This window comes from Ranitomeya imitator, chromosome 3, assembly GCF_032444005.1.
Source record: "Ranitomeya imitator isolate aRanImi1 chromosome 3, aRanImi1.pri, whole genome shotgun sequence".
Taxonomy (NCBI): Eukaryota; Metazoa; Chordata; class Amphibia; order Anura; family Dendrobatidae; genus Ranitomeya; species Ranitomeya imitator.
Genome location: NC_091284.1, coordinates 834,820,287 through 834,833,560, shown reverse-complemented (window position 1 = coordinate 834,833,560; position 13,274 = coordinate 834,820,287). Strand labels below are relative to the sequence as shown.

Genomic DNA, 13,274 nt, shown 5'->3' with positions numbered 1-13,274 from the left:
GACCCTTCCCGCGGACGCACCTTGCTCTCCCATTCCCCCGCACAGCACAGACCCCAGGACCAGCAGTCGCCCTCACTGTACACTGTATGATAGGAAACTGCTTACATGACAATTCCTGGGTTATGGCGGACCCTCCCCGCGGACGCACCTTGCTCTCCCATTCCCCCGCACAGCACAGACCCCAGGACCGCCAGTCGCCCTCACTGTACACTGTATGATAGGAAACTGCTTACATGGCAATTCCTGGGTTATGGCGGACCCTCCCCGCGGACGCACCTTGCTCTCCCATTCTTTCAGCATCCTCTTTATCTCTCCTTCCCGGGCGTAGTCCAGGGGCGTGTGGCCCATTTCATTCTTTTGCATGGGGTCCGCACCTTTTGGGGGGAGACATAAGAGTCACATGACAATGTAAGGCAATGATCTCCATGGAGATTTCTGCTGTAGAACTACAACTCCTATCATGCCCCGGCAGCCTGGTGCACACACTGCCTCTCCTGCTTCCGCCCTGTCCAGGGCATGCTGGGTGTAGTAGTCTCTGAACAGTGAGAAAAGTCGTGAAAGTTTTAAAACTTTTTTTCTGCTTGCTGTCAGTGAATGGTCAGAGGCCGACTTCTGTTTGTACGCACTTGTTACAATGTATCAGTGCAGGTCACCTCTCTCATCCTGAGGACCAGATACAAGTGTAGCGAATATTCAGCTGTGAGAAGTTTTTGTTACAATTGTGTCACGTCTTCCCCTGGCCCTACGCTGATACATTGTAACAAACAGGCCAGCACAATGATGACAAGGTGAGATTTGGATGGCTCTCTTTTTTCTCGGATATTGATTGCTCGGGGCCGAGTCCCCTCCGGCAGTCTGAGGGTTAAGGCCCATAAAGTGGCCGGGATATAAGGGCCATTGATCAGAGGACGGGGCGGCCGCTCTCTGCCGTGGCCCCGGCTGACAAGACTGATCGCTGAGCGCTGGCGTTAACGTGTCCCCGGCCGCCGGCTGATGACAGCCCAGAGGCCGCACATCTATTCTCCTCCTCGGGATCAATCGATGCGACGCTCCAATATTAGCTTAATCCCCCTGTTAATGGTCCGGACCACATGACTAATTGCAGCAATAATTGATAGGACTTGACCATGAGGAGGAAAAAGGGGGGTGTTCATCGATTCGCCTGGCGCACAACCAGCAGCGATCGGATATTACTCCTTCATAAATAACACGTGTCATCGGAGCGGGAGAGGCGGCTGCCGGCCCCCCGGACACTGCACGTCACCTGCCTCAGTGCCCCCATAGTGGTCATCGCTAGACCTGAAATCTGCCCACACGCTGCCATTCATGAAAGCTTTGCTTTATGTTACTCATCTCCCCATGTGTCAGTCTTCACCGCACATCCGGCATTATATTCAGGAAACAGGGAGCCCAGGATGAACAGAGGCCCCTGGACGAGATTCTGGAGGTGTGGCTTATTACTCTTACTACTATAGGGCAGAAAATACCAGCAATGACCTGATTGGCTGATAATGGCCACGCCCCTCTGCTCTGCAGACTAGTGAGCAGATTCTGGAGCATCCCTTTAACTCCTAGTCTAGGTGCTGGATTATCAGATGGTTATACAAGACCCAATACCTATCACTGATCTGCAACGGGAACCCCGATAATCCAGCATTTGACAAAAATGGTCCCCACCAGGATAAGAGGGGTCTTCTAGGACTCCACGGAGGGTCCCATGCAGGTGGTGACACTGATGGATATAGCCGCCTTCACTGTGGTTGTCACCCAGCTCTCCCAGAGGACAGCGGGAAAGCTGGGTGACCGATCCTGCACCTGTGATCATCACCCGGATTAACAGATTGTCTGATAATCTGGAGGTCCGATCTCCAGGTCATCCATCCCCCACATAAATAAGGGCACTGAGCCGTCCGGATGATGCCGGATTAATGGACTTTTACTACATATAGATGTTTTCCAGTGACGGGAGGACGACAGTCTGTAAATTGGGGATGGGCAAGAAGACAATGGCCGCCTGTGCTGGGGCCGCGGGGGTTAATTGGCGGAGGATCAGGAGGCCCATTGTGCTCATGCTGAAGGGTCTACAACCTTAAGACCCCTTAATAGAGCGGGCAATTAGTCACCACCCACAGAGCGGGCCGTGTTATGGATGACGGGCACCTGGCCGGCACCGCGGGCGGCGAGGCATTAGCCGCGGCATCCTAGAATATTTGATAAATGAGGCGCCGCTCGGTGCCTCCGCCGGAGAAGGTCACTCATTGGGGAAATATGTTTCTGTCGCTGCTATTGAAAAAAGTTTATGTCGGTGACAGCCCCGCATTACTCAGGTTTTATTAACTCCGGCCTCCTCGCTATTTGTCTTTACGACTCGTGGCTTCCGGGGTCCCTGTCAATCGCCGGTGAGGGTCCCGCACCGCCCAGGCCCTCAGATGCTCACCGCCCAGACGGACGTCAGTGTCCTGCAGGGGTGGTAAAGAGACCCTTAAATTCCTAATAAACACCAAAAGCGGTTTTATCTGTGCCGGGGAAAGTTGGGTGACAACCAATATGGCTGCCATTAAACCTCCGACGTGTTCCCAACTGATCACTAGATGACCCCACTGCCAGGAGGGTTTAATGGAGGGATGCCGGCTTCACACAGCTGAACATACAGCCTGCCAGCCCCTAGAACGCTGCTCATCCTGAGCCACCTGCTTCACTGCCTGCAGCCAAGACGGGCACAACGTGGTGCGTGGTCAGTGCACGGAAAGTTGGGCGACGGCCCCTCCAGTCGATGACCCCCAACATCTGTTACAGAGAACATGAGACGACTTCACAGACATCCTGGAATCCAGGTTAACCAGTCCCGGCAGCGGGCACCGCGCCATCTGTAGGTCTAGACACCTGGGGGGCTTGTGTATGGTCACAGGTGAAATGGAGCCGAGAAGAGGGAGGTAAACAGCCCCCGGACCACCATCTGTCCCCGCAGCACCACCTCTGTGCATCGCCGCACACGGCCGGCAGCAGGCTGGCGCTGACTGGGTTAATGCGCGGAGGTGCCGACCATGCACTGGCCACAAGTCCAGCAAAGGTCACGCCAGTGAATGAGAGGACAGCGCCCCGGGCTCCATCAGGTCCGCTGCCTGTTTAAGTGGCCGGATAATGGCTTATGCCCCGGAGGGCGAGGACGGGCCCCAGACGGGCAGGTGGAGAGGAAGTGGAGGACAAAAGGTGGAGGCTCAGCCGAGAAAAACACCTTCCATCCTGCCACCGCCGGACACAGTCACAGGACAGGGCCTGAAGGCGGCATACAGGGGCGTGCCAGTCCCAGGGAGAGGCCGCAAGCCAAGATGGGACCCATGGGGGAGACGACAGGGCCCACGGGGGAGACGACGGGGCCCACGGGGGAGAGGGGGAGACGACGGGGCCCACGGGGGAGAGGGGGAGACGACGGGGCCCACGGGGGAGAGGGGGAGACGACGGGGCCCACGGGGGAGAGGGGGAGACGACGGGGCCCACGGGGGAGAGGGGGAGACGACGGGGCCCACGGGGGAGAGGGGGAGACGACAGGGCCCACGGGGGAGAGGGGGAGACGACGGGGCCCACGGGGGAGAGGGGGAGACGACGGGGCCCACGGGGGAGAGGGGGAGACGACGGGGCCCACGGGGGAGAGGGGGAGACGACGGGGCCCACGGGGGAGAGGGGGAGACGACGGGGCCCACGGGGGAGAGGGGGAGACGACGGGGCCCACGGGGGAGAGGGGGAGACGACGGGGCCCACGGGGGAGAGGGGGAGACGACGGGGCCCACGGGGGAGAGGGGGAGACGACGGGGCCCACGGGGGAGAGGGGGAGACGACGGGGCCCACGGGGGAGAGGGGGAGACGACGGGGCCCACGGGGGAGAGGGGGAGACGACGGGGCCCACGGGGGAGAGGGGGAGACGACGGGGCCCACGGGGGAGAGGGGGAGACGACGGGGCCCACGGGGGAGAGGGGGAGACGACGGGGCCCACGGGGGAGAGGGGGAGACGACGGGGCCCACGGGGGAGAGGGGGAGACGACGGGGCCCACGGGGGAGAGAGGGAGACGGCGGGGCCCACGGGGGAGAGGGGGAGACGACGGGGCCCACGGGGGAGAGGGGGAGACGACGGGGCCCACGGAGGAGAGGGGGAGACGACGGGGCCCACGGGGGAGAGGGGGAGACGACGGGGCCCACGGGGGAGAGGGGGAGACGACGGGGCCCACGGGGGAGAGAGGGAGACGACGGGGCCTGCGGGGAGCAGCAGACCTGGTACAATAGCTGTAGCACATGGCACATATCTCTCTGTATACCCTACATACAGTGCTTTGCGAAAGTATTCAGCCCCCTGGAACTTTCCACCTTTTCCCACATATCATATTTCAAACAAAGATGCCAAATGTAAATTTTTGGTGAAGAATCAACAACAAGTGGAACACAATTGTGAAGTTGCACGAAATGTATTGGTTATTTTAAATTTTTGTGGAAATTCAAAAACTGAAAAGTGGGGCGTGTAATATTATTCGGCCTCTTTACTTTCAGTGCAGAAGTTCATTGTGGATCTCTGAATGATCCGATGTTGTCCTAAATGCCTAATGATGATAAATATAATCCACCTGTGTGTGATCAAGTCTCCGTATAAATGCTCCTGCTCTGTGATAGTCTCAGGGTTCTGCATCATGAAGACCAAGGAAAACAACAGGCAGGTCCGTGATACTGTTGTGGAGAAGCTTAAAGCCGGATTTGGATACAAAATGATTTCCAAAACTTTAAAGGGAACCTGTCACCCCGAAATTTGCGGGTGAGGTAAGCCCACCGGCATCAGGGGCTTATCTGCAGCATTCTGTAATGCTGTAGATAAGCCCCGATGTTACCTGAAAGAGGAGAAAAAGACGTTAGATTATACTCACCCAGGGGCGGTCCCGCTGCTGGTCTGGTCGGATGGGCGTCTCCGGTCCGCTGCGGCGCCTCCTATCTTCATTACAAGACGTCCTCTTCTGATCTTCAGCCACGGCTCCGGCGCAGGCGTACTTTGCTCTGCCCTCTTGAGGGCAGACAAAGTACTGCAGTGTGCAGGCGCCGAGCCTCTGACCTTTCCGGCGCCTGCGCACTGCAGTACTATCTTCTGCCCTCAACAGGGCAGAGCAAAGTACGCCTGCGCCGGAGCCGTGGCTGAAGATCAGAAGAGGACGTCTTGTAATGAAGATAGGAGGCGCCGCAGCGGACCGGAGACGCCCATCCGACCAGACCAGCAGCGGGACCGCCCCTGGGTGAGTATAATATAACGTCTTTTTCTCCTCTTTCAGGTAACATCGGGGGCTTATCTACAGCATTACAGAATGCTGCAGATAAGCCCCTGATGCCGGTGGGCTTACCTCATCCGCGATTTTCGGGGTGACAGGTTCCCTTTAAACATCCCAAGGAGCACTGTGCAAGCGATCATATTGAAATGGAAGGAGCATCATACCACTGCAAATCTACCAAGACCCGGCCGTCCCTCTAAACTTTCATCTCAAACAAGGAGAAGACTGATCAGAGATGCAGCCAAGAGGCCGATGATCACTCTGGACGAACTGCAGAGATCTACAGCTGAGGTGGGACTGTCTGTCCATAGGACAACAATCAGTCGTACACTGCACAAATCTGGCCTTTATGGAAGAGTGGCAAGAAGAAAGACATTTCTCAAAGATATCCATAAAAAGTGTTGTTTAAAGTTTGCAACAAGCCATCTGGGAGACACCAAACATGTGGAAGAAGGTGCTCTGGTCAGATGGAACCAAAATCAAACTTTTTGGCAACAATGTCAAACGATATGTTTGGTGTAAAGGCAACACAGGTCATCACCCTGAACACACCATCCCCACTGTCAAACATGGTGGTGGCAGCATCATGGTTTGGGCCTGCTTTTCTTCAGCAGGGACAGGGAAGATGGATAAAATTGATGGGAAGATGGATGGAGCCAAATACAGGACCATTCTTGAAGAAAACCTGTTGGAGTCTGAAAAAGACCTGAGACTGGGACGGAGATTTGTCTTCCAAACAAGACAATGATCCCAAACATAAAGCAAAATCTACAATGGAATGGTTCACAAATAAACGTATCCAGGTGTTAGAATGGCCGAGTCACAGTCCAGACCTCAATATGGAAAGAGCTGAAAACTGTTCACAAACGATCTCCATCAAACCTCACTGAGCTCGAGCTGTTTGCCAGGAAGAACGAGCGAGAATTTCAGTCTCTCAATGTACAAAACTGATAGAGACAGAACCCAAGAGACTTGTAATCGCAGCAAAAGGGGCGCAACAAAGTATTAAGTTACAGGGGCCGAATAATATTGCACGCCCCACTATTCAGTTTTTGAATTTCCACAAAAATTTAAAATAACCAATAAATTTTGTGCAACTTCACAATTGTGTTCCACTTGTTGTTGATTCTTCACCAAAAATTTACATTTGGAATCTTTGTGTTTGAAGCCTGATATGTGGGGAAAGGTTGGAAAGTTCCAGGGGGCCGAATACTTTCGCAAGGCACTGTATATATCTAGCACTCACCCGCCTCCAGCAGAGCCCGGACCGTCCCGTAGTCGTCCATCAGGACAGAGTAGTGCAGCGCGGTGCAGCCCCGAAAGCTGGTACGGTTATTCAACCGGTTACTGAACTCGTCCTCCCGCGTCACCAGAACTACAAGGAAAGAAGAAAGAGGTCATCACCACCATCCTCCTCACTACCTCCACCTCCATCGTCCTCACCACCACCTCCATCGTCCTCACCACCACCTCCATCCTCACCACCCCCCTCCTTTGTCCTCACCACCACCATCGTCCTTACCACCACCTCCACCGTCCTGACCACCACCTCCATCGTCCTTACCACCACCTCCACCGTCCTGACCACCACCTCCATCGTCCTCACCACCACCTCCTTTGTCCTCACCACCACCATCGTCCTTACCACCACCTCCACCGTCCTGACCACCACCTCCATCGTCCTCACCACCACCTCCATCCTCACCACCACCTCCTTTGTCCTCACCACCACCATCGTCCTGACCACCACCTCCACCGTCCTGACCACCACCTCCATCCTTACCACAACCACTTCCATCCTCCTCACCATCTCCATCTCACCACCACCTACATTCTCCTCCTCACCACCACTTCCAACCTCCTCACCATCTTCATCTCTCACCACCACCATCGTCCTCACCACCACCTCCACCTCCATTGTTCCACCATAATAGAGGTCTTCCTAGCCTAGACATGTACTACTGTTCCAGTGAATCCATGTGAATGCGAGGAGCAGGGGACGGATCTGTACCAACAAATGATTCAATGACTGGAAGCAGAGATCCTGCCCGGCAGGACGCCCACATGATCCATCCACCGACACCTCTCTCGTGATGGAACGATCCGTGGATGGCGACACGGATATGAACATTACCCACTGATTACACTGGAAGAATCCATTATTCTTCTGCTCGGGGGCGTTTGCCCTCTCAACCTTTCACCCCAGCAGGTCAAATACCCAGGAATCGCAGGAAACTGAGAAATCAAATAAAGCGAGAAACGAGGCAAAGATCCCGAGCACCGGAGGAGGATAGCACTATACAGAGCCTGAAATATGTGTATACAATGGAAACAACGAAAACTGACCAGCACAGAGGAGGAACACGCTCCAACAGACGGCGGATAACAGAGAGCAATATATTACGGTCCTACAGTCACCTCCCCCAGTAATGGCGGATACCAGGGAGTAATAGATTGTAGTCTCCTCCCCAGTAATGGCTGATAACAGGGAGTAATAGATTGTAGTCTCCTCCCCAGTAATGACTGATACCAGGGAGTAATAGATTGTAGTCTCCTCCCCCAGTAATGGCTGATAACAGGGAGTAATAGATTGTAGTCTCCTCCCCCAGTAATGGCTGATAACAGGGAGTAATAGATTGTAGTCTCCTCCCCCAGTAATGGCTGATAACAGGGAGTAATAGATTGTAGTCACCTCCCCCAGTAATGGCTGATAACAGGGATTAATAGATTGCAGTCTCCTCCCCCAGTAATGGCTGATAACAGGGAGTAATAGATTGTAGTCTCCTCCCCCAGTAATGGCTGATAACAGGGAGTAATAGATTGTAGTCACCTCCCCCAGTAATGGCTGATAACAGGGATTAATAGATTGTAGTCTCCTCCCCCAGTAATGGCTGATAACAGGGAGTAATAGATTGTAGTCTCCTCCCCCAGTAATGGCTGATAACAGGGAGTAATAGATTGTAGTCACCTCCCCCAGTAATGGCTGATAACAGGGATTAATAGATTGCAGTCTCCTCCCCCAGTAATGGCTGATAACAGGGAGTAATAGATTGTAGTCTCCTCCCCCAGTAATGGCTGATAACAGGGAGTAATAGATTGTAGTCTCCTCCCCCAGTAATGGCTGATAACAGGGAGTAATAGATTGTAGTCTCCTCCCCCAGTGATGGCTGATAACAGGGAGTAATAGATTGTAGTCTCCTCCCCAGTAATGGCTGATAACAGGGATTAATAGATTGCAGTCTCCTCCCCCAGTAATGGCTGATAACAGGGAGTAATAGATTGTAGTCTCCTCCCCCAGTAATGGCTGATAACAGGGAGTAATAGATTGTAGTCTCCTCCCCAGTAATGGCTGATAACAGGGAGTAATAGATTGTAGTCTCCTCCCCCAGTAATGGCTGATAACAGGGAGTAATAGATTGTAGTCTCCTCCCCCAGTAATGGCTGATAACAGGGAGTAATAGATTGTAGTCTCCTCCCCAGTAATGGCTGATAACAGGGAGTAATAGATTGTAGTCTCCCCCCCCCAGTAATGGCTGATAACAGGGAGTAATAGATTGTAGTCTCCTCCCCCAGTAATGGCTGATAACAGGGAGTAATAGATTGTAGTCTCCTCCCCAGTAATGGCTGATAACAGGGAGTAATAGATTGTAGTCTCCCCCCCCCAGTAATGGCTGATAACAGGGAGTAATAGATTGTAGTCTCCTCCCCAGTAATGGCTGATAACAGGGAGTAATAGATTGTAGTCTCCTCCCCCAGTAATGACTGATACCAGGGAGTAATAGACTGTAGTCTCCTCCCCAGTAATGGCTGATAACAGGGAGTAATAGATTGTAGTCTCCTCCCCCAGTAATGGCTGATAACAGGGAGTAATAGATTGTAGTCTCCTCCCCCAGTAATGGCTGATAACAGGGAGTAATAGACTGTAGTCTCCTCCCCAGTAATGGCTGATAACAGGGAGTAATAGATTGTAGTCTCCTCCCCAGTGATGGCTGATAACAGGGAGTAATAGATTGTAGTCTCCTCCCCAGTAATGGCTGATAACAGGGAGTAATAGATTGTAGTCTCCTCCCCAGTAATGGCTGATAACAGGGAGTAATAGATTGCAGTCTCCTCCCCAGTAATGGCTGATACCAGGGAGTAATAGATTGTAGTCTCCCCCAGTAATGGCTGATAACAGGGAGTAATAGATTGTAGTCTTCTCCCCCAGTAATGGCTGATAACAGGGAGTAATAGATTGTAGTCTCCTCCCCCAGTAATGGCTGATAACAGGGAGTAATAGATTGTAGTCTCCTCCCCAGTGATGGCTGATAACAGGGAGTAATAGATTGTAGTCTCCTCCCCCAGTAATGGCTGATAACAGGGAGTAATAGATTGTAGTCTCCTCCCCAGTAATGGCTGATAACAGGGAGTAATAGATTGTAGTCTCCTCCCCAGTAATGGCTGATAACAGGGAGTAATAGATTGTAGTCTCCTCCCCCAGTAATGGCTGATACCAGGGAGTAATAGACTGTAGTCTCCTCCTCCAGTAATGGCTGATAACAGGGAGTAATAGATTGTAGTCTCCTCCCCAGTAATGGCTGATAACAGGGAGTAATAGATTGTAGTCTCCTCCCCAGTAATGGCTGATAACAGGGAGTAATAGATTGTAGTCACCTCCCCAGTAATGGCTGATAACAGGGAGTAATAGATTGTAGTCTCCTCCTCCAGTAATGGCTGATAACAGGGAGTAATAGATTGTAGTCTCCTCCCCCAGTAATGGCTGATAACAGGGAGTAATAGACTGTAGTCTCCCCCCCAGTAATGGCTGATAACAGGAGTAATAGATTGTAGTCTCCTCCTCCAGTAATGGCTGATAACAGGGAGTAATAGACTGTAGTCTCCTCCCCAGTAATGGCTGATAACAGGGAGTAATAGATTGTAGTCTCCTCCCCAGTAATGGCTGATAACAGGGAGTAATAGACTGTAGTCTCCTCCCCCAGTAATGGCTGATAACAGGGAGTAATAGATTGTAGTCTCCTCCCCAGTAATGGCTGATAACAGGGAGTAATAGATTGTAGTCTCCTCCCCCAGTAATGGCTGATAACAGGGAGTAATAGATTGCAGTCTCCTCCCCCAGTAATGGCTGATAACAGGGAGTAATAGATTGTAGTCTCCTCCCCCAGTAATGGCTGATAACAGGGAGTAATAGACTGTAGTCTCCCCCCCAGTAATGACTGATAACAGGGAGTAATAGATTGTAGTCTCCTCCTCCAGTAATGGCTGATAACAGGGAGTAATAGACTGTAGTCTCCTCCCCAGTAATGGCTGATAACAGGGAGTAATAGATTGTAGTCTCCTCCCCAGTAATGGCTGATAACAGGGAGTAATAGATTGTAGTCTCCTCCCCAGTAATGGCTGATAACAGGGAGTAATAGATTGTAGTCTCCTCCTCCAGTAATGGCTGATAACAGGGAGTAATAGATTGTAGTCTCCTCCCCAGTAATGGCTGATAACAGGGAGTAATAGATTGTAGTCTCCTCCCCAGTAATGGCTGATAACAGGGAGTAATAGATTGTAGTCTCCTCCCCAGTAATGGCTGATAACAGGGAGTAATAGATTGTAGTCTCCTCCCCCAGTAATGGCTGATAACAGGGAGTAATAGACTGTAGTCTCCTCCCCAGTAATGGCTGATAACAGGGAGTAATAGATTGTAGTCTCCTCCCCAGTAATGGCTGATAACAGGGAGTAATAGATTGTAGTCTCCTCCCCAGTAATGGCTGATAACAGGGAGTAATAGATTGTAGTCTCCTCCCCCAGTAATGGCTGATAACAGGGAGTAATAGACTGTAGTCTCCCCCCCAGTAATGACTGATAACAGGGAGTAATAGATTGTAGTCTCCTCCTCCAGTAATGGCTGATAACAGGGAGTAATAGACTGTAGTCTCCTCCCCAGTAATGGCTGATAACAGGGAGTAATAGATTGTAGTCTCCTCCCCAGTAATGGCTGATAACAGGGAGTAATAGATTGTAGTCTCCTCCCCCAGTAATGGCTGATAACAGGGAGTAATAGATTGTAGTCTCCTCCCCAGTAATGGCTGATAACAGGGAGTAATAGATTGTAGTCTCCTCCCCCAGTAATGGCTGATACCAGGGAGTAATAGACTGTAGTCTCCCCCCCAGTAATGACTGATAACAGGGAGTAATAGATTGTAGTCTCCTCCTCCAGTAATGGCTGATAACAGGGAGTAATAGATTGTAGTCTCCCCCCCCAGTAATGGCTGATAACAGGGAGTAATAGATTGTAGTCTCCTCCCCCAGTAATGGCTGATAACAGGGAGTAATAGATTGCAGTCTCCTCCCCCAGTAATGGCTGATAACAGGGAGTAATAGATTGTAGTCTCCTCCCCCAGTAATGGCTGATAACAGGGAGTAATAGACTGTAGTCTCCTCCCCCAGTAATGGCTGATAACAGGGAGTAATAGATTGTAGTCTCCTCCCCAGTAATGGCTGATAACAGGGAGTAATAGATTGTAGTCTCCTCCCCAGTAATGGCTGATAACAGGGAGTAATAGATTGTAGTCTCCTCCCCCAGTAATGGCTGATAACAGGGAGTAATAGATTGTAGTCTCCTCCTCCAGTAATGGCTGATAACAGGGAGTAATAGATTGTAGTCTCCTCCCCCAGTAATGACTGATAACAGGGAGTAATAGATTGTAGTCTCCTCCCACAGTAATGGCTGATAACAGGGAGTAATAGATTGTAGTCTCCTCCCCCAGTAATGGCTGATAACAGGGAGTAATAGATTGTAGTCTCCTCCCCCAGTAATGGCTGATAACAGGGAGTAATAGATTGTAGTCTCCTCCCCCAGTAATGGCTGATAACAGGGAGTAATAGATTGCAGTCTCCTCCCCAGTAATGGCTGATAACAGGGAGTAATAGATTGCAGTCTCCTCCCCAGTAATGGCTGATAACAGGGAGTAATAGATTGCAGTCTCCTCCCCAGTAATGGCTGATAACAGGGAGTAATAGATTGTAGTCTCCTCCCCCAGTAATGGCTGATAACAGGGAGTAATAGATTGTAGTCTCCTCCCCCAGTAATGGCTGATAACAGGGAGTAATAGATTGTAGTCTCCTCCCCCAGTAATGGCTGATAACAGGGAGTAATAGATTGTAGTCTCCTCCCCCAGTAATGGCTGATAACAGGGAGTAATAGATTGTAGTCTCCTCCCCCAGTAATGGCTGATAACAGGGAGTAATAGACTGTAGTCTCCTCCCCCAGTAATGGCTGATAACAGGGAGTAATAGATTGTAGTCTCCTCCCCCAGTAATGGCTGATAACAGGGAGTAATAGATTGTAGTCTCCTCCCCCAGTAATGGCTGATAACAGGGAGTAATAGATTGTAGTCTCCTCCCCCAGTAATGGCTGATAACAGGGAGTAATAGATTGTAGTCTCCTCCTCCAGTAATGGCTGATAACAGGGAGTAATAGATTGTAGTCTCCTCCCCCAGTAATGGCTGATAACAGGGAGTAATAGATTGTAGTCTCCTCCCCAGTAATGGCTGATAACAGGGAGTAATAGATTGTAGTCTCCTCCCCCAGTAATGGCTGATAACAGGGAGTAATAGATTGTAGTCTCCTCCCCCAGTAATGGCTGATAACAGGGAGTAATAGATTGTAGTCTCCTCCCCCAGTAATGGCTGATAACAGGGAGTAATAGATTGTAGTCTCCTCCCCCAGTAATGGCTGATAACAGGGAGTAATAGATTGCAGTCTCCTCCCCAGTAATGGCTGATAACAGGGAGTAATAGATTGCAGTCTCCTCCCCAGTAATGGCTGATAACAGGGAGTAATAGATTGCAGTCTCCTCCCCAGTAATGGCTGATAACAGGGAGTAATAGATTGTAGTCTCCTCCCCCAGTAATGGCTGATAACAGGGAGTAATAGATTGTAGTCTCCTCCCCCAGTAATGGCTGATAACAGGGAGTAATAGATTG

At 51.3% G+C, this 13,274-nt stretch overlaps 1 protein-coding gene across 2 annotated transcripts in view; it reads right to left on the bottom strand.

Moving 5' to 3' along the window:
* CLPB (ClpB family mitochondrial disaggregase) overlaps positions 1-13,274 on the bottom strand; it is an 86,869-nt gene that overhangs the window by 44,946 nt on the left and 28,649 nt on the right. For both annotated transcript variants that reach the window (XM_069759496.1, XM_069759497.1), the window contains exons 5-6: positions 6,547-6,675; positions 277-374 (exon numbers count right to left, since the gene is read on the bottom strand). In XM_069759496.1, coding sequence (XP_069615597.1) covers positions 277-374; positions 6,547-6,675 — 227 coding nt within the window. The remainder of the gene's footprint in view (positions 1-276; positions 375-6,546; positions 6,676-13,274) is intronic.